Source organism: Siniperca chuatsi, linkage group LG21 (genome assembly GCF_020085105.1).
Source record: "Siniperca chuatsi isolate FFG_IHB_CAS linkage group LG21, ASM2008510v1, whole genome shotgun sequence".
In the NCBI taxonomy this organism is placed as follows: domain Eukaryota; kingdom Metazoa; phylum Chordata; class Actinopteri; order Centrarchiformes; family Sinipercidae; genus Siniperca; species Siniperca chuatsi.
This window is the reverse complement of record NC_058062.1, coordinates 4,621,190-4,648,979: the sequence shown is the minus strand read 5'-3', so window position 1 is coordinate 4,648,979 and position 27,790 is coordinate 4,621,190. Positions and strand designations below refer to the sequence as shown.

Sequence of the window (27,790 nt, the reverse complement as noted above, 5' to 3'; positions counted from 1 at the left end):
AGTGCTGATTAATGACATACACAGACTGATGAATAATTCACCAAAGAGAGAGCGAGGAAGGAGAGGCAGGGAAGGGGGGGAGGCGGAGAGAAGGTAGGGGTGAAGAAAAAAGAGACAGTCGCTGAGAAGAGGAATAAAGTCAAAGCATGCAGAGCCAGACAGCATGGGAAAAGAAATGACAGCAAGGAATGAGGGGTTTTTGAGGGGATTATATAGAGGAGAGAGTGAAAGAGAAAGAGAGGCAGGGTGGGTGGAGACAGAAGGCGAACTGAATTCCAGAAGATGTACCCCAGGGCTCGAGGATTGGCTGCTGTTGTCTTGTTTTCACTCATTTGCTCTCAGTCTTGTTGTCAGCCTGTTACAGATAAAATTTCATTCTCTTTTGTGTGATTTAACAGTGTTTATGTCTTTGTCATGCCCATAAAGACACTCTGAATTGAAGTAAAATGAAGGAAAAGGGGGTTAAAGTAAAGGAGGCTTTTGTGTAGATCTGGTGGGGGTTCAGGAAACATTTTCCTCAGATGGTAAAACAGTGCTGTTCTACATGAAGTTGATGATTGGCCTGCCCGCAGACAGGAAGGATTGTTAATTGGTGGCCCTCTGGTCTGGACAGAGCCCAAGATGGCGAGAGGCAAAATTCCAGTTAGATGCTGCAAGGTGGGGAAGCATACTCGGTTTGCGAAATCTGCACACTGTATTATAATGAGTCTTCTCGGTCTACTTACAACCCATGAATATTCATGTTCAGGGCTCTGGGCCTATAGTTCATTGTGAGCTCCGATTGGTCCTTTTGTCGAGACAGTCATCAAACCCAAAACATGCTATTTATAAAGACTTCAAATGGCTCAGGATAATTATAAATATTCATTGTATATTTAGTCTATTTATTTATAAATATTCATGTAATATTTATAGGGTATTTAGAAATGTATTAATTCATCGTGAATTTACGTATCATAGGCTCCGACACGTGCAGTTGTGCACTTCTAAACCTTCAACAGAACTACAAAAGTTCCCTAGCTCTGGAGCAGACATCGACTCTCTTCCATTTCTGCTCTCTGTGACAGAGGCTGTTGCTGGAGCTGTCCGGCAGTCTGGTGCTGAAACTGCGCTTTTCTTTTATTCTGTACACTTTTTCATCCGGATGACTCATACTCCACCCTCCCCACACCCACATTCTCTATCCCCTCATATCCACACTCCCTCACCCACCCCTCAGACACAATCCTTGAGCCCACACGGATTAAAAAGCTAATAACCATGCTGGATGACATTGCATAAAGACATCACTGTGGGTGTTGGTGTTTTTAACTGTTGAATCTTCTGTTTTTCTTCTCTTTACCTTCTTCTCCATCCCCTCCATGTCTTCCTCTGGTCCCCTGTAGAGATCTCTGTCAGTCTACTGTCGGTCATCGTGACATTCTGTGGCATCGTCCTCCTCTCCGTCTCCCTCTTTGTCTCCTGGAAGCTCTGCTGGCTGCCATGGCGGGACAAGGAGGGTGGAGGCCTGAGCCTGACATCGGGGTTGCTGCCCGGAAGCGCCGGTGTCGGAAGCCTTGGAGGCACAGGCGGGTCATCGCTCTTACCCCCGCTGCTGCAGAGGAAAGAGGGCCACTCCTCGTCCTCACTCTACCCCTCCCTGGGCCAGCAGGGCCAACACCACCCCCATTTCTCTGACCTGGTGGGGCTGGAGAGGGGGGAGGTTGGAGGTGTGGTTGGTGGGCCACATGAGACCCAGGAGCACTCCTACTTGGACATGGACTCCTACCCCAACAATGCTGGTGAGAGTGGGAGCAAGCTCACAGACATTAGACAGTCCTAATCCCAGTCTGACTGTAACAGTAATGTAATGCCTAAGATTACCTACAGAGTACTGAATTTAGTACATTTACCTACATACAATAAAAATAATTTATTGATGGTGCAACAGTGTGATGAATGCTGATCTAACATGTTAGCGCACAGTTTCTCGAGATATCATCATGCCTTTGGCGTCATGTTTCTTGCCACCTGGGGAATATATCTCCTATATTCACTTCTCTTTTAGCTCTGTTTTGGTCTCTGCAAACCCCTGAGAAAATCTTGCTACTATATGTTCGACTTTCTTCACCAGCTAGTTTTATTGCCGCTTGTTTGCAGAAAACAACTGCCTGATGAAAACAAGGCTGATGTCAGCAGTGAAACTAAACCAAACAGTAAATGTGCTATGAAAGAAAAACAATGAGCTCAAAAGCTCGCGAGTGTGGGTTTGTTACTACAAGCAACCCTTTCATATTGCACAGATTTGATTTAAGATTCAAATATACATTTATTTATTTATTTTACAAATTAACGGTGCAGCCATTAGTCTATTGACAGGAAATTAATGAATAATAAAAAAAATGCCAAAATATTTGATGGTTCCAGCTTCTCAAATGGGAGAATTGGCTGCTTTTCTTTCTCTAGTGAATTTAATATTTTTAGGTTTCGGACTGTTGCTTGGGCAAAACAAGAAAATTGGTAACCTCACCTTGAGCTCTAGGTTTTATTTTACTTGCATTCACCAGCATTTTTTTTCACTGTTTTCTGATGCTTTATAGACCAACCAATTCAAATTAAAATAATCAGTAGTTGTAGCCTTAACACAAATACACATAGAGAAACTGATTATCAAACATTTAAGAGATCCTTCCCAGAAAGCATGTGATGGTGAGGTGGTTGTAATCAGCCAGTTAAGCTCAACAGGAGACCAAATAAGCAGCAATTAGATCAAGAAGCAATTTTCACAATAAGATAGAAACTGTTATAAACTGATGTCAAAGAGACATTTTGGACTTGCTTTGATGAAACAGCTCAAATAACAGCTATGAGTTTTCATTCTGGTGTTGTATTTATCCTGGCTGTCAACACTGATGCAGGTTGTTTATCATTATTCAGAGTCAAATGTTTGCTGGATGCCTTTGTTTCAGTTGGATGTACCTCCTTTCATATCTCTGTGTTGTATGCATATCATGCTGGCTCATGTTCTGCTATTGTAAACATGTCTGCTCATTCCTTCCCTTCTCCCTGCTGTTAAATCACTCTCTATTAAATTTATGTAATACAATCAATGCGATCAAAGATTCTGACCCATTGTTCCTAGCCACCGTAACGACTAAGGCCTCAATAGCACTAACAAAAGAGACATGTGAGTCAACAAGGATTGTTTTATCCGTTTTCTCACTCTGTTAGGAACTCTGAAGCTGAGTCAGACATCTCCAGATGTCCCCAACTCCGAGGTGGGAGCCCACCCCCCTAAAGAACTGCCCAACGCTCATTCCCAGCAACAGGTCACCTCACGGTCAGTACCGAGTGTATGAGTGTACTTGACGTGTGTGTGGGTTTAAAAGAGTGTGTGCATTTTTCATTTAAGTGTAGCATTTGCTAGTTGTGTGTTTTTGTTGTTAAACTCAGATGTAGTGGTGAATAAAAACAGGAGTGAACCTTAACCTCCAGCTAGTGATCATTAAAGGACAATTTAATGAAAAACACATGATTATAAATTAAGAAAAGGAGGACTTTACATGCTATTTTTTTATTATTATTATTTAAAATTTTGTGAGCACACTAATAAATATTGGTTGCAGGATGTCGTATTGTCTGTAAAAGCAAATCATTTTGGACTTTGTTTTTAACCTCACCATATTACTTTTATATAAAGTTTCATCTTGAAAACATCTACTTTTTAAACTGAGGCTGATATTAAGTGATTTTTCCAAAGCACAGCTACAGATATTAATTCAAAACAGAAAAGAACATTTCACTATGTTAAACAGATATTAATTTGTGTTATTTTGTGTTTTATACTCCAGAAGCACCATAATTAGAGAACTTGCCTTGATTTGATAACACTTACTATGATGCATGCATGTGTAAAAAAGGTGTGTAAACTCTTATGCAAATAAAAACAGTGGGTAAACTCCATTTAGATGGTTTACCTGCCACTGCATCTCTGATTAAGCTGCTGAATCACATTGTTGCATAGCATCTTTTTTTGGTGTGTGTGCATGTGTGTGTGCGTGTGTGTGTGTGCTGTGCTCGTCACTTAATATTCACCCTCTGAGCTCTTATGTGTCTGTTTAGGCCCAAGCCCATGACTCACCAGCTCTCCAGTCCTGATTTCCACGCTGAGGAGAAGGAGCAGGTAACCAGCATTGGGCAGATCAAACCGGAGCTCTACAGACCCAAGGGCGACCAAGGCGAAGGCAAACAGGGTGACAACTGCGGCAAGATCAGCTTCCTCCTGCGCTACGCCTTCAAGTAAGTCAGCAGGTTTTTACTGTCAGTGTCCTCGTATGTAAAAAGGGTATAATTTGAACATTAATAAATCATTGCCACAATAATTTTAAGATACAAAGTGTCACCGTAAACAATGAGGCCATTACATCACCACCAGGTTAGCCTAAAGATGCTGCATCAGTGTCTGTGTTGAGCCCCATTGACTTGCTGTCTGGAAAAGTACACACCTCCTGCTTTCCTCAAAATAGTGAAAAACACAAAACTTTTCTATGGTTCTTCTTTTCCATGTGGAGCTGGATTCACAAAACAATGTTTCGCTCACATTTTTAAGATTTGAAATCTCCACAGAATGTGAAAACATTACATACAAAATATAGCTAAATGCTAACATCAACATTACTAACATCCTGCTGTTTACCAGGTATAATGTTCACCCGCTTAGTTTAGTGTTAGCATGCTAAAATTTGCTAATTAGGGTTAAACAGAAAGTACTACTGAAAATACAGAATGTAATGGAACTCCAGTAATAGCTAACGTTGCCATCTATAGAGTCATGTCGCTAGCATAGTTAAAAAAATATAAATAAATAAATTCTGCATTCTGTGGATGCTTGTGATAGCAGTGCACAAATTAAGACCTTAAAAATTAGAGCTGAACATTGTTTGATGAATCCGACTCTGAGTGGAACTGCCATAGTATAGTTTTGCTTGTCTCCAGTGAATATTAATGTCTGTTTTTGCACCACTTTGATCGTAGCAGTGGGTGTGCAGTTCTTCAAACACTAAGTCAGAGGGCTGCAAACAGACAGTGGTTTGCTGAATTTCTTTATGGCACAGAACAGAGAGAGGGTGCTTCTTGGAACAATATCTTTCAGCGTGTTTATCCTCTTCAGTAGACACGAAAAACTTCTAACTCAAGTAGGAAATTGAGTTTGAAACAGTGAGCATAGGGTTTTATGGGAAACGTGGTCCTCATTTTGAAAAACACCAGCTAACATACCAATGAGATAGGGATGGGCGATATGACGATATTATATCACGGTATAACAAAAACAAGGGATACTCCACTCAAAACATGATTCTACCTCTTTTCACTCTATTGGCAATGTAAGAGAACATATCTTAAGTAAGAAAAAATGACAACAAAAAAACAAATGTGTTTATTGGCTCCAAATAGGAATGAATTGAGGTATAGGCCTACATGTGTTTTGGGAGGAGCAGCCTGCCCCATAATGTAGGTTAATTAGTAAATGTAATGTGATTCATAGACAAGGGATAGGATTAGGCATCTCAACAGCATTTATTTGGCAGAAAATCCAAAGTATATTATATAAGTACAAGAGTCAGTGTACCACAGGGCATGTCTATCAAGTACATTTACATATGCAGCAACAGACACACATATCAGCGAGGATCACAGAGCAGAAGGGGCTTTCGTGTAGGTTAACAACAAAGCCAGCTGAGCTGGCATTGCAGTAAGTTCCACAAAAAGCAACTTGAAAAAAAATATGAAATTGGCGCACTTTGCTCGTACCTTCCAAATCTTCGTGTTACTGGAGTCTACGTTAGTGAGGAAGATAGTAGTTGCTGGATGTAGCTCCAGTTCTATGACTATGTGCGTAACCCTCTACCTGCATGTTTTCGCAGCCACAGCAAAGCACATTATTTTTAATATGCTAAAACATTTATTTATCACGGTAATGACGGTATTGCAAAATCCGTGTCTTGGCAGAATGTAGCAGAACGTGACACCGGTGTCAGTGACGAAACCGGAACACCACCCACCCCTAGCTTGAGATGTGAGAGACTACTAGTTGTTGTCATGACTGTGGTCTTATTTGTTTTTGATAGTCATACTTAAATATTAATGTCTAAAATAAGAAAGTGGTACCATTAAATGTAAATGACAAAGCAGCGTCGGTGTCTTTTATGTACTATGTGGCACAGATTGCTGTAGTTACTTTCATTTTGCTCCTTTGACGATTCTCTGTTGAATAGTCCGCTGGAGAACTAAGTATATAATTGGCGGATGCCATGCTGCGAGAACTGGGTGATGGGAGAGTGTGTATATGAATGTGTGTGTGTGTACTGTAAGTCAGGGTGGTTGTGGGTTGTGGGGAGGAGTGTGCAGAGTGTGTCTGTCTGCGGCTGGCAGTCTCCCATTTCTGCCTGCCCTGGCATGTAGAAACATTACAACAGGCGAAAGTGCTGATGGTCAGAAAAGAAAGGGAGCGAGAGGCCGTTTCAGTCATGAATTATATATGGTGAGCCACTTTAAACAGCAGCCCGTCAACACATAATAACACCATACTGTGTTATAGCTGGAGTTACAGATACAGAGAATTAGCAAGGGAGTTGGATGGAGAGGGAGGTTAATAATGAAAACTATTCATGTGTCCCTTTCTCCCATTTATAAAGTCACAAGATAATTTAAACCACGTTGTAGTTGCTTGTCATTACACTGGAGGGACATTGTTTTAGCGAGAAGAGTAGAAGAGGCAAGGCAAGGCAAGTTTATTTATATAGCACCTTTCAACAACAAGGCAATTCAAAATGCTTTACATAAGACAGGAAGACATTATTTAATTAATTAATTAAGAGAGGGAGTGACTGAGGAATAAAGAAGAAATGTTAGAGATGTAGCAGCAAGACGAGTGTATGGGTCTGTGTGTAGATACACACATGTAGAGGTGTGTTAGCGCTGGAACTGTGATAAGATTGGTTTGTTAATGTGTGAGACCCCGCTGTTGGAGTGTAATAGTCAGAACAACAATGTCAGTCTTCCTCAGATCCTCTGGGAAAGGTATTTCTATTGACAATCCCATTAAAAGCTGACACATTTCCACTATGGGAATAACAGCTAGCTTTCAGGCATTGTCTGCCAGGAATAAGGCCGTGAATTTTGCTCTGTGCTCGAGCAGTAACAGGTTTATTCTCTGCAGCATGCCCCATGGATTGTGTAAAAACCTTGATTTTGGTTCAAGCTCAAGTCTTGTTCTGTAATAAGACATGTGAGTGCAGGAAAACCTGCAGCCATGTCTTTGTAACAAACAACAAATGCAGGAAAATTCATGATGATCACGAAGGGGTGATTTTTTTTGTACACAAGCTTCCTGTCGTTTCCAATTATTGTACAAGTCAGCAGTGTCGTGAACCACACTCACTAATCACGGTGACTGCAGAGTCTCTACCACTAACATGTCTCAAAATCATACTGGATTAAAGATCATTAGTTACATATTTGAATCGGTCAGGGTTTTCTCTTGGTGAGCTGGAAATGTAATTTCCTCCAGCAATTAGCCCTGTTTATCATCGCCCTGATTTGATGTGATTGCAGAGTGGGCATGTTTATCCGATTGCTTTAATTGGATGTGATTCAGAGGTAAACATGTGTCCGGATTGGCTACGGTTGTATTGTCAACAAGCGTATCTTATGTGTATATTTGTATACACTACTATATTGTATTTGTTAAACATGGACAGAAGACATTATAACTGCTGGGGTCACTGTTGGCATTTGACCTGCTGATCCTTCCTCAGCCCCAAAGTTCACGTTGCTCTCCTAAAACTGCTAATGAAGTGCTGACACACTGGTTAACACGGGGAGACACAGTCTAACGAGGTCTGATTAAATGTCTCTGAGCCGTCTTCATCTTCATCTGGTAATTAAATACATAATAAACGGCGCGTGAGATGCAGCCATGACTCTGGATGGAGCATTTGAATGTAATGACATGTATATTATGTGTGCTCACATGTGTGCCCATGCGTGCACATTTGTGTGCGTTTTTACGTATATTTGTTTAAACATTTTTATGCCAAAAAATAGCTGAGAAAATACAGTACAAGTATGCAATGTAATATTCTTATCATTTTGGCATTTTTTCTTGTCAGCGAAATAGCACTTTGAGCTTGAGACAATAAAAATCCTCTTAAAGCCCAAATCTGTAATTATTTGGCCACGTACAATATAAAATATTTACATACATAAAGCATGAGTCTGACTTATCATTACTGTAGAGCAGAAACAGTCAGTTAAATAATAAATGAATCAGTCAATTGTCAGAAAAATAATCAGCAACAATTTTGATAACTGATGAATTGTTTGAGTCATTTATTAAGCAAAAAATGCCAAAAAACGACCAATAGTCCCAGCTTATTGTTTTTATTACTATTTGCTGCTTTTCTTTATTTTGCACCAAAGTTATCTGATTGTCTTTGGGTTTTGGACTGTTAGTAGGACAACACAAGACATTTGAAGATTTCACCTTGGACTCAAGGAAACTGTGATGGGCATTTTTCACTATTTACTTACATTTTAAGGACCAAACAATTAAGTTGCGGCCAAACAGTACTAATATAACTGAAAATATAGTTCTGTTTTACTTTGCAGTTTACAAGCAATATTTAATTAAATTAGAGATTACAGATTTAAATAAATAAATAAATAAATAAGGATAAGAAGAAAATAAAACATATATTATTTGTGCTGTACTTTCATTGAATCAAATGAAAATGCTCCATTGTAATCAGTTTACGTTAAGGGCTTCCTTTAGACCAATGGTTCCCAATTTGTTTTGGAGGGTTATATAATATACCAGGTTGCAGTGTGGATCTTTTGTGTGCCCCTTCTGGCAGTGAGAGTAATTACACAAACACTGCTGACGCGTGCTGATGACGAATGGCCACAGGTGAGAGACTCTGCGCGGTGTATACTGTGTAAGGTTGGGTAAACTCGATTTTTTTAGCTGGTGCAGTGTTGGCATTGGGGTTTTGAGTAATCAGAGAGACAGTTACCTATTTTCTCAAAACAGTTTTGAAAAACCGTTAACGACGCTGGCTAACTTGCAAATATTTTACAAATACTGTACCAACCTGTCAAAGAGCAGTAACGCAACCTCCGTGTCTGCCCTAAGGCCCTTCTCTCCCTTCTCTTCTTTGAGCACTCTCCAAAGAGGAAAAGCTACACCAATGGTTATTTGTTCTCGTCATTCTTAGGCTTTTCCACTATAGGCTCTGCCATACTCCTAGTTGCAGTAGCCTACTCCGTCGCTACGATTGCTTCCTCCTTCAGCTCTAGCAAACCAATCATTGCCGGTTGACGTAAAACGTATCACTACCGGTGCACCAGCATGGGAATGTCGCCACAGACACCAGATTTAAAAACTCTGGTATACTGCGAAATACAAAGAGATTTACCCGGCGCTGATAGGCTTAATCAACATTGTGTGTCTTTTGGCAAGGGCTTGAATATAACAGACATTCATCTATGTAAAAGTCCCACACTCCAGCTTTAAGAGGTAAAACTTTGTAGTAGTTCCCCAAAATAAAAGTAATTTTGTTTGTATTTTCTACCCACAAATTATCTGTCGACCCCTTAGATAAATCTCAGGACCCCTTGTTTGGGTTTAAGCACATTGCTGATAGTGTAACCATGATACAGCTGCAGGGATGACACACAAACACACACACGCTATTTTGGCTATTCCTTGCCTCAGAGACACTGAACCTCCCACACCATTATGTGTGTATAAAGCCTGCATAGGTGTGCGTTTGTGTGTGTGGGTTGATCTTGTCTGGGTTTCATAGAGTATTTGTGTAAATTTGTGCCCTTTATGCCTTTTTTATAAGCATGTGAAAGTCTAATGAAGTTTGCTGTTTGTGTGTGTGTCTCAGTACGGAGCAGTTGGTGGTGAAGATCCTGAAAGCTCTGGATCTGCCGGCGAAAGATGCCAACGGCTTCTCTGACCCATACGTGAAGATCTACCTACTGCCAGACAGGAAGAAGAAATTCCAGACAAAGGTGACTCCCACTCCCACTTCCATTACACTCATCTGTATCCTCGGTGGCACACTGCAGTCTTAACGCTGTGGAAACAAACAAATAAAAAAATCCCCTCAACATTCAAACATCATCAGGTCTGACTTGCTGTTTTCTCTCTGCCTGTTTCCTGCTGCTCTGATGACCCAGCCTCCTCATGGGGAATCATTACAGTTTCACTAATGTAATCTAATCTAATCTGGGGCATAATTTATTCAGGATAATGTGCTTCAGACTATTATAGTGTACCGCTACTCAACTCCTGTGTGTTATTCTGGTGTTTGAGGACAGTTGAGTCAATATTTGAGTACATTTCAGGACATTCTGTACCAGGAAATGTACCCTTAGACCTCAAAAAATCCTCCTCTCTTCTAATTTATTCTCTGTGGAGAAACTAAAGACTTATGAGCACAGTAGCTCTGCAAAAGTGAGTAGTTCTCTGTTTTATATCCATAAATATCACCAGTACTTTTGCACACTCTTGGGATAAAACAGGGAGAAATTTTGAAGCTGAAAAGGGTCAGAATTGACTGTTGAGCCAGAGGAGTGTGAAAAGTAAGCTTTCATTGACAATGAAGCTGTACCAGTTTGAAATGTCTCCCTTTTCTGTGACTGTCTCCTGTATATCACAAAACCCCTTCAGCCTTTGAAAAGCATGAATGCTTCAGTCATTTGCATAATACTGCTCCTCTTTTGTTTAGAGTTTAGATGATTGTTTCATTTCAATCACATTCTCATTAACATGGGATTTTTACACCACTCATATTTTGCCACGCTTTTATCCCTCCAACTAATTTCAAAAGAGAAACAGACATCACCTACTAGTAGATGTTTGAGCTTTGTGTTTCTGGTTTCTAAAGGCACAGCATCGCCATCAGCTGCATGTTTAATCCAAAGCTAACAAGTAATCATCATGTGCTAATAAGCCGGAGTGACAGACCCACTCATGCAGTGACAAAAGTTGGATTTGGAAAATCGAGTATGTGTGTCACATTTTAATTATCACATTGCTTTATTGCATGACAGCATTTATATCAAATGCTTTCATAGCAAATAAATCCCACCAGTAAATAAACAAATAGTAAACATTTTGTGTTGGAGATTGAATGAGATTGAAGACAAATTTACAAATGCAATATGTTAAAATATGATGAGCAGGAAATTACAGCCACTCGCTTTTCATGAGAATGCATTCTCTGATTTAAAATGATCCATTTTATTTGACTTATTCTAGAGGTGACAGATGGAAAACGCAGAAAACACAACATACAGTCAAAATAGAGGTGAACTAACTTGGAATAAATACAGTTATAGGAAATGTGTTAAAAACATTTAAAAGAAAGACATCCTGCAACTTGTACATGTTGGGGAACAATATATTGAGTTTTAAATTTAGTTTTAGGTCTTTATTTCATTTTAGCAGTTTTGATTTGATTCTTCATCTCACAAGAAAAGGTGAAATTCACTTTTCTGCCTCTGGCTGAGGAACAAGGTCAGCCAGTGTGGTACAGGTTAATTATGTTGCTCAAAGACATTTCGGCAGGTATGGCCACACTATTAATCAAACCCCTCTGGAATATTCTGTCTTGATATGTCTTGTTTTTGCAGATCAATTTAAAATACTGTTTATATGACATTTTCATATAATAATGTCTGTTTTGCTGCTTTCAGCACAGTGTGATTCATCCTACAGGCAGTTAATCAAAGCTTTTATATTCACAAGTCACTGGTAGCTCTTCTGTAAGAAAAAGAAAAATAGGAAGTGATGCCTTTTATGTTTTCAATTTGTTTTGAATAAAACAAAAGAAGAACTGGGTGGTTTGCGGGAGCAGCAAACAGGCAAAAAACAACAAAACACCACTTGCTGAAAATTAAACTCCTCAAATCTAAGGAAAAAGATTCCGTACAAGAAACACCATAGCAATGAGAGCTCAGTGCTAAAGATCCATCCATCCATCCATTTTCTACCGCTTGGTCCCGTTAGGGGTCGCGGGTGACTGGAGCCTATCCCAGTGACTTTGGGCCTTAGGCAGGGTACACCCTGGACAGTGGCCAACTCGTCGCAGGGCTAACACAGACACAGACAAGGACAGACAACCATTCACTCTCACATTCATTCAATACGGGCAATTTAGAGTTATCAATTAACCTACATTTGGACATGTAACCTACATTTGCATGTCTTTGGACGGTGGGAGGAAGCCGGAGAACCCGGAGAGAACCCACGGTTAACCGGGGAGGACATGCAGACTCCACCCAGAGAGATTGTGTGATGTTGGTCTGGTCCGGGAATCGATCCCACGAACCCACGATCTCCTTATTGGGAGGCAGGAGCTTTAGCCGCTCTGCCACCGTGCACCCCAGTGCTAAAGATGTTACTAAAAAAAAGAAAAGTATTTTGACCAAATATAGCTCCAGTTTTGTGCCAATATAGTTTTTACATATGATACTTTTGCATTGATTGTTACATTCCAGTCACAGATAAAAAGCCACAAGACACACTTTGAAAAATACGGCAGGTTGCTTGACAGCACTTAGGGTGTTTTTGAAAACATGTCCAGAATCGTCAGTGACTCCCCTATTCTGGTATGAAAAATATCCACTTTGGTTGAAGAAAGAGTTCCACCTTGTGAAACAAGTTGAAAATGTACTTTACCATGCAGTAGATCATATCAGCAAAATACAAGAGTCTTGCATCTTCTGGATGCATTGTCAAAACAGTATTGTAAGTGTTGTCAAACAGCCTGCTGGGTTTTTAAAAATCTGGCTTGAATTTATCTTTGAGGAAACATTGGCTCATGTCTGTGGCTGGAATGCAATCATCATCAAAGCAAAAGGCTCAAATGTATAAACGATGGTTAAATGAAAGGCACAAACTGGGGCTATGCCAGAAAATACATTTGCTAAGGCTTTAGATTGCAACACACAAATTACTGTGTAATTATTCAGTATATACAGGGTATCAATAAAATATTTACTGGGTACCTATCCAGAGGTAAACATGTAAGTATAAGGGAAGAAGACAAGAGGTTTGGGAATAAGAGGTTTACTGGGGAACAAGGCAGGAAAAATGGGGAAAACTGGGTAACAGTGTTCATATTGCAATGAAATTTAGGGGCACAAATATTTGTTTTAAATGAGAACAGCAAAAAAAACAAAAAAAACAACAACAACAACTTTATGAGCATTCAAGGGCACTTTTGCTCCAAGCTCTATTAATTTCTAACCCAGCCACTAGCATGCTGCTTCTGCGCTTTCTCTTTCCCCCTGTCTGCTGTAGAGAATATCAAGTCGAGTCAGTGAGTGACACATACACACACACACACATACACACACAGAGACAAAGGGAGAGTAGAGATGAGACGAGTAGTGATGGGAATCACGACTCTTTGAAAGGAGCCGGATCTTATGGCTCAATTTCTTTCCAAGAGCCGGCTCTTTCAGCTCCCAAACGGCTCTTCATTTAGTACCACTGCTGGTCACTGCCTCAGTTACTTTCTTATTTGTTGCAAGAAATAAATATGCAAGACTCTTCATCTGCAATACATTGAAATATTGATGGTTAAAAAGTGGGATATATCAAGAATAACTATCCTAGTTGTATAACAAAAATAACACCCTACTAATGAAATAGTATGGTTGATAAATAATTACACAACTCTATACCAGACACTTACAGAAGATCTATATTTCAATTTAATTTGATTTCTGCTCTGTTCAAAATGCATGAGTAATTCTAGCTGAGGTAATGGCCTTTACCTTTAGTGACAGTACTTTTCAATCAAGACAAAGCATTGAAAACGTGGGAGAGAGCACCCTTCAAGTCTGGGGTATGTGGGCTGTAAAAGAAAGTAGTCCCTTGTTAACCCCCTTTTCACTGTAATTATAGTGTCGTTACAGGGTATGCGGGCTGTAAAATAATGTGGTTGTTTGTTCCCCCCTCATTCCCTGTACTAATCCCTTGTACCTACCCAGTAAGTATTTCATTGGTACCCTGTACAAAATAATTACACTGTAATTTGCGTGCTGTAATGGAAGTGTAAATTGTATCTATGTCCGTCTCTCTGTCTCTCAGGTCCACAGAAAGACCTTAAACCCAGTGTTCAATGAGACGTTTCAGTTCGGCGTGCCGCTGAATGAGCTACATTCCAGGAAGCTGCATTTCTCTGTGTACGACTTCGACCGCTTCTCCAGACACGACCTGATCGGCCAGGTAGTGGTGGACAACCTGCTAGACTTCAGCGAGGGCAGCGGGGACAAACCCGTCTGGAGGGACATCGTGGAGGGCACCGCGGTAAGGACGAAGCTCTGTTGCAGAAATAATCCAAAATAATCACATTCATTTGGAGGAGATGGCCACATTAAACTAGACTAGATGAAATCTGAATGAGCCTTGTGGCGATATCAGGCCTTTGCAGCTGCAAAGTATGGGCCAAAGCAGGGATGGATAAAATAGAACCAGGATTGGAGCATATCAAACACGACACAAGTGACAGTTTTGATTCTAGATTTCAAGTAGAAATGCATTCATTCATGGTATGAAAATGAATCTGAATTACAGCTTGACTTCAAGAAAATAAATGAAAACTTAAGATAAAAATGTGCAAAAATCGTATGGCATTATGAAGCCAAATAGTAAATATAAACACAATAAGATGCATGTATTCTCATTAACAGCTGGACAGAGGATGTACATGCATTTATACATGTCTCAGAATTCAGAGGCCTGTACAGTTAATAAATTATATTCAATTTACAGATGCAGGCGGCATGTAAACGATGTGCAGTTTGAATAACTTTTAAATGGAACCGATTTAAATAGTTAATAATTAAATAGTTAATGTTGAAAACCATCTATCTGATTTCATGTGGTTTGTATTCCTCTCTTTGAAATTTCCAAAAGGTCATTTCAAGTTGTGCAATTATTGCAAGTATTTTAGCGTTCACAAATTTAGAAAATTCAAGTGTCTTCAAAAAGCTGTATTCAAGTTTCTAAAATTCAGCAGTTTGTTTATTTATTTATTTTTGGATCAGGAAATTCAAGTCAAGTCGAAATATCAGGTTGCTCAGATTGGATTGGTGAAATTCAGACACCAAAATTCAAAATGAAAATTTCAAACTAGAACATTCAGGCTACCGAGGATAATAAACTGACCCTTAATGGAATTAATTACACCTCTGTCCTGTGAGGTTATGTTCTGTCAGTCAGTCCCGTTTGCCAAGAAAAAGAAATTCAGATGAGCAGGAGTTTTATAAGTTTTTATAAGTTTTTTTTAAATTGCAAAACTTTAAATGACCTTCTGGAAATTAAATCACATAAATTTCACATATATGGTTTACAAAATAAAATATTCCGATGCCATCAGTTCAGTGGTATTTAAATTTTCAAGTTTACATTTCAAGTTTTCAGTTTCTTACAGGATAAAATTTTCATGGTCTTTCTTTGCTTAGATATGACTCAAAGAAGTGCATTATTGTCTGTTGTCTGAAGATCATATACTCATACTGCGTAGAGAGGATGCACAGAAATTGTGCAGGCTGAAAATTGTCTGCAGTATAGATTCATTCAGAGTCTGGTAATGTGAAAACACAGCACAGGAGAGTCCAGATCGGAAAGGCACCGCTGGCCACATCCAAACTTTTTATCACGCTGCGTCCAAGTAGATTTATATGAAATATTCAGAGAAGGCTATTAGCAAATTAGACAGAGCAAAGTCTTAACATTTTTTGGCATGAATGTTTCATTTATTAAATAAGTTTAAAGCATCAGCCTCTCTGCATATTTCAGTGTTTCACCCAAGGAACTATTGATTAGTGAGGCTCAAAGCCACTAAGGAGTCATCATGCACAGTGTGACCTGAATACTACCGGTGTCATTACTGTGGTGCCACTGAGACCACAGGCAGCCAGAAGATCAGTAGATGGGAGTGGAGGTATAAAAAGAGAGATATAAAAAGCCTGGAGAATCGTCATCTCTACTTAACACTTTCCTCCACTCGGGGACATCGACAGATTGGCATATGATTCATTTACAGTGACGGCACTTCCCCTCTGCCTAAACACTCTGCCTGTCCACATTAGGATGCCTGCTGTCACCCGCCGTCAGTCACAGATGTAGCTCTTTTCTGGCCACGGACAATCATAGCAAACTAAAGAATATCTGTCTGTCTGTGTTTTTCCTATCTGACTCTGTTTCTGATGCCGTGTGTGATAACAGCAGCCCTGCTCCATCTCTGATCCCTGTCTGTGTGTGTGTGGTGACCTACAGGAGAAGGCTGATCTCGGAGAGCTTAATTTCTCGCTGTGTTACCTGCCCACTGCAGGCAGGCTCACTGCTACAGTCATCAAGGCCACCAACCTCAAAGCTATGGACCTGACTGGCTTTTCAGGTAAAGGATTAACACACACACACACACACACACACACACACACACACACACACACACACACACACATCATGCTGCTATGAGACCTCCAGCAGGCAGTCTGACTGGAAACTCATTTAAAAGAAAAATATGATGGAAAACAGCTTTAACACTGTCTAAAAAAACATCTACTGGTGTTGCATGTTGATTTCTTGAGTTTGTGTAGGTTTAGATCTTATTCTGATTGATAACTGGACAAACATGCAGAATAAAAACTGGCATGAAGCCATGTAGAGAGATTTTTCATATGTAAACATCACAAGTAAACATGGTGCCAGTTTCTTGGAATAAAAGAGCAACTTTTATGCCGTTTAGCACCAAATGAAGAAGCAGAGTTTTCTCCACCAACAGCAGCCTCAATGGACCAGAATGCAATGTAGCTGCAAGATACAGTATGTTGCATTTTGATTGAGGAATGCAACCCATCGTTTGCTGTAAAATTCACTTGCTTTTAGTTTCATTCTCGTTACTGTTCCCTCCTCCTGCAAGTAAAACCAGCAAGTTTGCTCACATTTTATTTAGCAGAAATATATTTTTCAAAAGCTAATAAATCACTAACTGAAGTGGAACTAGATGAATCATGTTAAGGGAAAGTGCAAAAAAGTAAATTACTATAAATTTTTGCTAAAGAATTTCTGAAGTGTATCGAGTATCACCTGATTGATTGTTTCTAACTGTGAAAGAGAATCTGAGGGTAGGGTATTTTTCCTTCAAGAAGTAGAGGTAGAGTTTATACATTCCGAATATATTACCTGAAGCTATGAAGTTCATTAGTTACAAAAACAACAACCAGTAAAAATTTGTTACACAGCTGCAGATGTAGCACCAATTATGTCAGTAATAGTTTTACCCATGAGACTGATATCAAGAAATGTGATTGCTTATGCTAATATTGAATTAACAAAGGCATTATAAAAAGGTTTTATTCTTTAGTTATCCTTCACTTCACAGACTTGACGATTGTAACGGCAATGCCCTCTCAGATTAAATGAGATCTCAAACGATAATGACCACATGCCGTTATTATTGCCACAGCGATCCCAAGATGATTGCAGTGCCCGAAAGATGCTTAAAAATGCAGCATAAAAACGGAGTCCTGTGTGTGTGTGTGTTTTCTCTGGCTGCTGTCACAGAGCTGCACATGTTGAATGGATAACTGAAGTGATTCAACCTGTGCTGCTTTTCTCCCTTTGTGTTCTTAATCCAGCTTTGCCAAGGTGACTTGATTTTCATGCCTTTTATGTGTTACAGACACGGATAGCTGTGAGCATAATACCTAACAGCGTTTGCAGGAGTCCCCCCTTATCTTTTTCTCTGTGCTTCCTCCGCCTCTTTCTGTCTCCATCTCTCTTTCGTCTTCGCTGCCTCTCATCCCACCTCCCTCTCTTCCTTCCTTTTTTCTTTTTTCTCCCTCACTCTTTTCCCATCCCTCCCATCCTCCTTGTCTTCCTCTTCCTCTCTCTCTTGGCTCTCCTCCAGACCCGTATGTGAAGGCCTCTCTGATCTGTGACGGGCGAAGGCTAAAAAAGAGGAAGACCTCTATTAAGAAGAACACACTGAACCCCACATACAACGAGGCGCTGGTGTTTGACATTCCCAATGAAAATATAGAAAGTGTATCCATCATCATTGCAGTGATGGACTATGACTGGTGAGCAAGCTGAGGTGTTATTATATTGTAACATTCTCTGGGGGCTTTAAGATGAAACTGATCATTATTGTGAAGTGTGCTGCTTATTGAATATGTGTTTGCACATGCAGTGTGATGTTTGCTGTTGCTTTTGGGTCGTCGCATTTAGATGGTGTTGCGGCTGTGTTGAACACGATGAGGGCCCCCTCATGAGTCAGCCTCCTGGTGGACGTTCCCTGTTTTACATAGACGGGCACCTCATGAATAAGCATGATTTATGCTAATGGTGATGAAGAAGTGTAACCCTGCCAGTGTTTGTCTGTCTGCCGCTTGCAGCAATACTTGGCTGGTTGATGTGTTTGTGTATAGATGCACCGCCTCCCTATTATGTAGTCTGCCCTCCATTTGGCATCTCAATAGGTGTGTGCTTTTGTATGTTTGTGCTCGTGCCTGCTCCCCTGCCGACATCAAGCTTTTATGCAGGGCTGTGTGTATTTGTGAACTGCTATTCAATATCCTTCCTCAGCTGCTGTACTCTTTTCCCAGTACTCAAGGTTGATAAATGAGACTCTCTCAGCCTGTTTCTTACAAGCGCTGGCTCCCTCTCTCTCCCTGCTTTAATATATCCTTGCTCTCTCCCTTTCGCCATCCCCCTCCCTTTTCTACTCTCTGCTCTGTTCTCTCTCTCTCTCTCTCTCTCTCTCTCTCTCTCTCTCTCTCTCTCTCTCTCTCTCTCTCTCTCTCTCTCTCTCTCTCTCTTGTCCTTCCTTCCATCCCTTGCTGCTTGTCAGTATTGGTCATAACGAGGTTATAGGGATGTGTCGTGTGGGCAGTGATGCTGAGGGTCCAGGGAGGGAGCACTGGGCAGCCATGCTGGCCAATCCACGCAAACCAATAGAGCACTGGCATCAACTTGTGGAGGTAATGAGCATATGATCATGTTTGTTCATGTGTGAGCGTGAATGTGTGTGTGCATCCATGTATCATGAGTATGATGTCATATCACATATGTTATGGTCAGTTCTTCTGTTGGTTCTGGGTCTGATAACCAAAATTATTTTATCATATGATGATTATCATTATCATTAGACGTAGTAGTAGCAGGAGCAGTGATATTGAAGAATAGCAGTAGTAGTGATAGTAGTATAGGAGTAATGGTACAGTAGCAGGTGCTTTACTGAAGAAAAAGAAGCAGTACCAAATTTTAAAGTAAAAGTGTCACATTCACGTAAAAGTATATAAGTATTAGCAGGAAAATGTACTAACTTATGAATTAATAAGGCATCAATTATATATTGTATTTAGTTCTTAGTGCTTACTTGCTTTTTTTGATGTTAGATGATAACATCAATACCACTCTCATATCTGTACAGTAAATATGAAGCTACCGCCAGCAGCTTGGCTAACCCGCCTTGTCATTTTTACACACTTTTCTTTGGTACGGATTAAACAAATGAGATATAATATGTTAATTATATAAGCTTTAGAGGTGCTGGTAGTTTGCAGTTTGCTTAGCTTATGCTAAGCTAAACAAACTGGCTGCTGACTATAGCTTCATATTTACTATACAGAAATGAGACCAATATCAATTTTTTCATCTAACTCTCAAAATGTCAAGTATTCCTTTAGGTACAGGACTTGAGTAAATGTACTTAGTCGCTTTCCACCACTAAGTACGGTAGTAATAATAATAGTAGTAGTAGTGGTGGAACTCTAGCATAACAGTAGGCTAGTTTTGGTAATAGCAGTTGTAAAAGCACATCATATCATATTCAAATTTAATTTATTTCAACTGAATGTATAAAAAGTGGTTATTTTTGTCATGAAGAATTCATATAAGCAAAATCTCTATTTCCCTGCAGGAAAAAGCAATTGCTACATTTGTGTCGAAGAGTGCTACAGCATCCTCCCCTAAGCCGCACATCGTGGTGGACAGTCCTCACTCCGATTAAAACTGTGAGCCTCTCCTGGTTTAGATCTGACTTTTTTTTATCTTATCAGCATGCTTTCACACATACTGTAGGATTGTTTTTAGGCAACAGTGTATTGGCATTTGCATCATTACTCCACATACAATCCAATACCTTCTTGATTTCTGCTTGTAAACAGGACTCACTGTAGTGGAACTTTAAAGTACATCCACGTACTGTGCAGCAGATGCTCTCACGTCAGATTTACACAGGAAAACTTGTTGGGTCTTTAAAAGCATGACCTAACTGTGAGTGTGTTATAAAGCGGAGGCTGTGGAGCTGTCAGATGTAGGAGCTCTAAGGCAGAAGCATCTGTATAATCTAGATGTTATGGGTTATGTAATGCATCTCCCCCTCTCCCCCCAAACTTACAGTACTGCATACTGTTTATATTCTCTCGCCCCCCTTACTGAGTCTCTCTTGCTTAATCTGCCTCTTCTCCCTTATTCCCTCTTTCCTCAGGTCATTATCATCTCTCCAGTTCCAGACTTTCCTTTCTTTCCTCTCATCTGTGAATAATTCTCTCCATCGAAGAAAGAGAGACACGGAGACACTGCTAGTGTCCAACTGCTAGTGCTGTTTTGCTCCTGCTAATGAATCCTCCAAGTCCTGTGCTGTCTTTACCAAGCCGGGAGGAAAAAACAACAACAACATCCATCACAAGCTACACTTTGAGCATCAGACTAACCATTTACAAACACTTGCAGACACTAAATGGTACAGTAGGACTGATATCGGGTGTAAATTTGGGATCTAGCAAGGGAACCCACACACATAACTCACACAGACACACACATATACACACAAATACACACAGAGTTTGTAGTATGTGCGTAGTTCATGTGTGCTTCAGATTAGTGTAGTATTTCATCTAGGAGGAGTGTGATGTGACAAACTTTTCTCTCTTGAAAAGAAAAAAAGAAAAAAAAGAAAGCCATCCTAGAATGGTCATTTCAACCAGGACCAAAGGTTCATGCCCTTGTACAGACTATAAAAGAAGAAAATCACTATGTCGATATTTTTCTTTGCAACATTGGTGTGCAGTATATGCCATACTGTATGGGAAAACATCTCTCGTAGTACTTAGCAGGACAAAACATGTGAGGTGGATTCTCCTGGCCATTTTGGACGCCTCCAGACTCTGTACCCTTGTTTCAGACTTAACTTGCTTATTTTCCCCAGAGGAAAGACAACAAAACGTCCAGTGGTCTTTATTGATGTCAGAGGAGTGAAAAATGAGGACAGACTCATTGGTTTAAGCATGTTACGCAACCTTGAAATGTGTCCCTCTTCCTAATGCTTTTTGTCACGGCCCTCATGATGCTCATCAGTATCAAATTTTTTTTTGATTTATTTATTATTTTACTTTGTTGTTTGTGTGATACAGTATACATATAACCATCAGGAAAGGAGTTTATTCATGCCATTTTTTACAGTCCACTGAGGATGCAATGGTCTGAGCTTCCGAGAAACATGGACTATTTGATCGTCCTCTACTTTCTGGCCAAACCGGCAGACTTTTCCTAATGTAGGACAACACAGGTTGAATGAAACCTGCATTTATGATCGGCCCAGCATCTGTTTGGAGTGCACTTGCTGGAGGATGTATTCCACAGGGAAGGATATCACCACTCTATTTTATTTTTCTATCATTCAGAACTCTTGTTTTCTTTTCTCAAGAAGTCACCGTCCAGCTTCAACTGAGAAAATTGTTATCTTCAAGTCCACATCATGTCCCTGACAAGAAGGACCCACAAATCCGTGTTGCTTTTATTAGTGTGGGTTTCCGTGTTTGTGGGCGTGTTTGTTTTGTATTTGTGCGCGTCTGTGTGTGTGTATGCCTGTGTGTCACTGTGACCTTGTGTGTGACACGTTTCTGTGCTCACCGCCTCCCTCGTCCTTTTTCTGTCTTCACCCCCCTCACTCCCCAATTCCCAGCATCCACAGACTGAAACGCTCGTCTCAGAGCCAAATTGTGTCTTCTGTCCTGTGTCTTTACAAGGAGCCATTTTGTGTGCGTGTGCGTGTGTGTGTGTGTGTGTGTGTGTATATGTGTGTGTGTACTATACGTGCCTCATTGCACTAGGTGGGGAAACACTGTCTTTCATAGACATTAGTTTGTATTGTCTATGTTGTCTCTGAAATCAGCTGCCAATCATTTAACCCTCCTCTCCTCTCTAACCCTTTGCCTGATGTAAGTAACTGTGTTGATTGTGTACTTTCAGTAATTTGTGTACTGTATGTCCAAGGGAAAAACCAGATGGCACAGTGATTGAAAATTAAATTGTTGGGTGTGTTTTAATTACATTTACGAGAAGCAACACAAAAAATGAAGGAAAAAAACAAACATCCGAGGCTCATTTGTTACGGCCTACAGATCATGACAAATTTAGATCCCCTTAAAGCAAGACAACAGGGTGGAGGTGTTGTGAAAAAACAAGCGGCTGGAATTTCTGCACTTTCTGTGTAAACCGATACAGACTTATAAAGCCATGTCTGTCACCGCTACTACAACTACTACTGTAACCTCAGCAAAACAACAGTACAACACCTCACTACAGCTACTTGTATTGCTATTGTTGCCATTTCTCTCTCATCCTCTCAGACACACACTTTTATGAAGGGGTGTGTGTCTGAGTTTCAGGTGAGGGATCTAGTTTCTTTCTCTTTACCTTTGGACTGTGGAAGTGTAGTGAGACTTACCGGTGCGCTTGATCGGGTATACCAGAGGGTGACACATCCCTGCATTATACCCTCAAGTATTCTGTGTGGTTTCAGCTGGGGGATTATTGACCAGCTTATATAAGTAGATATGGTATTGATCCATTGGTCTTGAGGCCCCATAACTCTCTCTTTTCCAGCCTCTCTCTCTCTCTCTGCTTGTGTCTACCCTATTTATCCCTTGTGTTACTGCCTGGTGATAGATTACAAAACTCATAGTGGAACCAGCACATTCCCTTATTCTCTTTCTCCCTCTGTCTGCCCCCCACCCCCCTCTCTTTATGTTTCTGTCTGTCTGATTACTGTCTGATTACTCATTCTCTCGTTCTCTCCTCCAGCAATCCTTACCCCCCCTTCCTGCTCCCGCTGCTATCTCACATCCCTCCATCTCACCCTCCTTCCTCTCTATTCTCTCTCTCTCGCTGTCCTCTCATGATGTTAGTGCAGTTCTGAATGGTCATGGGGAAACATGTTTGCATGCTTATATTAACATGAATGATGTCAACTTGATGCAATGAAAAATTATATAAGTGATGCTTTAAGCAAAATCTGACAATGAACTTGATACTAATACTACTAATGACGACTAAATGGAGACCTAGCAATTGTTTATCTCTGTGGTCAAAAACAACGATGATGAAATAACATTGTTAATGCTGTATTTATCTTTCTCGAATTGGTATTCTTTTTGATTTTCAATTGTTTTTTTATATATAATTTATTCAAGATGTTTACTTTTTTATTGGTTAAAGCTGAGAATTTGAGTGAGGGGTTCAGTCGGGGCGATTGTTTCAGACAGCTGTATCAGGTCGCAGGATTCGGTGAATGTCTAAGTAAGCGTGGCTGAAGCAATGATAATGGAAATAAAGGATATGTATCATCCAGCTTTGTGTTTCTGACTTCTTTTAATCCACTGGGCTGGGAGGCAGAAGAGGTAGTGAAGCTACTGTCACACATCCCAGTGTGCTATATATAAAATGCAAGGCCCTGGGCATTTCAGATGTACACTGTCTATATTTGACTCAGGCATGGACGGTAAGACACTACCTACCTTTTTATCACCAAACTCTCTCACATTCTGCTGTGCAATAAGTTGTGTGTAATTATTCAGCCACTTTGTCATGAATTCTTTATTGTGGCTGCATTTTGCCTAAATGCAAAATGGAGCACGGCTGCCTGCCCTGTGTGCTTTTCTCCATCTGGCCTCCCTGTTTCTATTTTGTGTCCCTTTTATTTTTAAAACAATCATATCATTTGTCATGTGATTATTATCTCTTGTTAAAGCGAAGATCCACACCAGTAGCAATCAGCAACTTCAGCGCTTCAGCAGAAAGCAGAGAGAGGAGGAAGACCGAGCTCAGATGTGCAGGGGAATGACAGAGAAGGAGGAGTAGGAGAGGATTAAACAAATGAAGGAGGATGAAGAGCGGGAGAATGCCAGTGAGGAGGAGGAGGAGGACACAAATGGGAAAACCTGGAGAGGAGAGGGGATAGCTGCGTCCAGGATGTGTGTGAATGTGTGTAGAAGTGGAAAAAGGAGGTGGAGGAGGATAGCTCTGTATATAGACACACTCATCATGAGGCACCTGCAGCATACTGACAGTGTTAACAGTTCAAGATGAGCGAAATACACACATGCACACCACGATCATGCATGTACATACACACGTAACAACGCACCAGTTAGCACAGCTTTAATGCTGTAGACTGTTGAGAGAAATGGGAGAGGAGGGGCTGGAGGGGGGGGGGCACTGCTGTCTCCATGGCAACGTTCCCACCGTGCAAAAAAAAAAATCATTTAGTCGGAAAGACATTTCACTCAGTTCAGTGAGCTGAAAGAGGCAGAGAAGGAGGGGGAGCAAGTTAGAGACTGGGGGAGGTTTGTGCAATATAGAGCTGTTTGTATTATACTGGAGGGATTTATCTAAAGTAAGATGACAGCAAGGCATTAGTTCCTATTGCTAAAATATCTTATTATTATACATAATGATAATTAATTCCCTTGTATCATTAATGATGAATGAAATAGCTTTGGGTACTTTTGGTATAACAATTCTTCTTGTCAGGACCATCTGCATGTATCTGAATGTACAGCTTTATGTAACATGTTAAAATTCAATTTATACCATGACAGTACCTGCACCACCTACACACCGGAAATCTTTCGTGACTGGGACTCCAAACTTTTGTTTTCTCATCTTGAAAGCACTGCGTAAAGGGACTCTGACCTTTTTATAAAACCACTTATTATGCCACGTATACAGTTTTTAGCATTTTATTCCAACACTATAAATAATACCCAAAACCTTTCAAAATAATGTATTCAATGAATGCATGCAAGTGGAAACCTGAACCAGTAGGAGTTTTAAAGTAGCTTGCCTCTGTAGGGGAAAAGTGTATTAATACAGGAGCTAGGCACCGGGATCTGACCTTCTCTATAAATTGCTTTCATGGAAGAACTTAATGATATTCACCTAACAAACAGAAACTTCTGTGAAACATCCTTTGACATTATATCTCTGCTATCATGGCCTCAAATGAGGAATGCTAAAGAGGAATTTATGAACGTGGGTTTCTTTACAAAATGAATAAAAATATCTTGTCTTGCCATTTAAGGAATGGAAGTAAAAATCCATACATGAGCTCTTTTTCATAACTCACTACTTCTGTCGCACAGCACCAGTGTCAGATTCAATAGAAAAAGCCCCAGAGACTGGCAAGGGAGGGTACTATCACAGCATCCCAAATGCTCTGGTTAGTTCTGGTAACCCATTTGTGTGGATGTCAGTGTATCAGCATGCTGGCTGTGATTACCTGTTGTGAGCAGACCATCTGGCCCTCAGCATCCCAGCTGGGTACCATGGTCAGGAGACGGATTGTCTTTACCACGCCACCTGGACCTCGCAGTCATGGAGCACCGAGGCACCAACCATATTTCTCATTCATATTTTATTATGTCATTCTCTGACCAAACAAAAAAACTAAATGGAAAAAAGAGAAAGCATTGCTTTTCCAAAGGCACAACCAGAGAGCAGGCTTTCTTTAATTGCTTGGCAACTCGTGGCACTGTGTGTGTTGAAGTTCAAAGCAGTGAGACACAGTATATCCCTCTGAGCAGCAGAAAGCATCAGAGTTGCAAAGCAAAATAAAAGGGTGCCTACGCATGCACACACACACACACACACAAACATTCACGATCCGTTCTGTCAGTTTAATTTGGCTACGTAACTCAGTCACAATAAAAAGCTCTGTGGGGGTTTAATGTTTGCATCGAGGGGCGTAGCCTTGGGCATAAACCCTCCCTCAAATGAACTTTTCTTAGGTCGCCGGAAGTGGCCCTGCTTACTGACACAGAAATGGAAAAGCCGCTTGAGCCCACATCTTGTTGCCCTCCCTAGAATTTGGGTTAAATTGATATGGAGCATTGTTTCTGTGGGAGTTTTGAGTTTGATGAGCTCTGAAGCCCTTTGCTGAACGCTGTGCTGAGCTGACTGGCTGGCAGTGCCACAGGGGACTAGATGCTATTGTTGGAACCACATAAACAGTGCGCTGATGTGTTACAACTACAGGTTAGCTGCCGGTGCATTGTGCTGATCTGACAGCAGGTTAGCATGCTGATAGCTGCTGTACTAATGATGCTCTAGTTTTCAGCTCTGAGGTTTTGGAGGGGATGGGTAAGTGTTGGGGAAGAAAGGTTAAATGGAAAAAAATGCAAACAAGCTAAACCTGACAGTCATTATTTCAAGAATCAAAACACAAACATTTAAATATCATTAACATAATGGTTAGAAGATATATTTTCTAAGGAGAGACGCTACAGTACATCATGGCTTTTGTCCCTGGAGCTTTTCCTTTATGTAACTTTACTCAGTCTAAATACAGCATATACATTCCATAGATACATCATCTCAAGGCTTTCTGGAGCTCAGTGAAGAAGAGGCCCTTTAGGTTACAATCCGTAACCTTGTCTCTCTGATAAAGACCAGGCATCTACTGTACTTACTGTAGATATTTGCTGACATCTCCTGGAGATCTGGTTCAACAGCACTTGAGCACAACCAGTTGTTTCAAACATAAAAGGCAGTATCTTGACAAACATCTATCAATCTCTGAAGAAATGTAAGTCAATACCTTCAGGTTTGAGTAGCTTAATGTCTTCATGTCTCTCAGGAGTCTTAAGTGTACTTTTGCTTTCATCAAATGAACACATCTTGCATGATTTTATCATGGCTCCTGCAAAACTGTAACATGCTCCAGGGGATTTGTCTAGAATGCACTGATCCTTGAGTGGTGCATGTTTCAGAAAGCACTTCACTTTCGACATGTTCATTGCAAGAAACATGCTGAAGGTCAATTATTCAGTTAGGCCTGGGGTCTAGTAGGTCTTGTAGCAGTATCTATTCGGCTATTCACATAATGCCAGGAACGTGTTCCGGATTATGATTAAAATCTCTTCTTTCCAGACTGAGCATCAGACTAGTCTTGGCTCCACGGTTAAATCAAATATATTTGATTTTTACAAGACAAATCTGAACATGATCTTGAGCTGGTCAACAGAGCAAAACTGAAGACCACGTTTCTGTCATTGTAATCTATAAAAGCGAGTGTTCTTTAACAATCAGGATTTTTATGAACTCTTGTGTAGATTCTTAGTTTTACTCTGGAAGAAGGCCCTCTGTTGGCCCCCTGCTCTCAGGATGGCCATTAGATGGATTTGAGGCAGATATGATAACAGATGACCTTTCTCATGACTAATGCTACTGGCAGAGCACTTGCACTTGTAGTGAGGGTAAGGGGTTTAAGCCAAGATAATGTTCAGTGATGACCTCATACCTCCAAGCTTCATTTACGCTCAGTGTGGTCATGTATTGTTTTACAGTAAGCAGTTGGCTCGATAAGAATGCAGCCACTAATTGGCTGCAATGTTATGAACCGTCACCTGGGACAGGTGTGCTTAGGCGTAGGAC

At 40.5% G+C, this 27,790-nt stretch overlaps 1 protein-coding gene across 3 annotated transcripts in view; it reads left to right on the top strand.

Annotated features, from left to right (window-relative positions):
- The window catches only part of syt3 (synaptotagmin III), a 33,825-nt gene extending 10,118 nt beyond the window's left edge, over window positions 1-23,707 (top strand). For all 3 annotated transcript variants that reach the window (XM_044180131.1, XM_044180130.1, XM_044180132.1), the window contains 10 exons: window positions 1,386-1,781; window positions 3,211-3,319; window positions 4,102-4,278; window positions 9,933-10,059; window positions 14,153-14,371; window positions 16,346-16,466; window positions 17,982-18,153; window positions 18,924-19,053; window positions 19,995-20,088; window positions 20,565-23,707. In XM_044180131.1, coding sequence (XP_044036066.1) covers window positions 1,386-1,781; window positions 3,211-3,319; window positions 4,102-4,278; window positions 9,933-10,059; window positions 14,153-14,371; window positions 16,346-16,466; window positions 17,982-18,153; window positions 18,924-19,053; window positions 19,995-20,084 — 1,541 coding nt within the window. In that variant the 3' untranslated portion in view covers window positions 20,085-20,088; window positions 20,565-23,707. The remainder of the gene's footprint in view (window positions 1-1,385; window positions 1,782-3,210; window positions 3,320-4,101; window positions 4,279-9,932; window positions 10,060-14,152; window positions 14,372-16,345; window positions 16,467-17,981; window positions 18,154-18,923; window positions 19,054-19,994; window positions 20,089-20,564) is intronic.
- The last annotated feature ends 4,083 nt before the right edge of the window (window positions 23,708-27,790 follow it).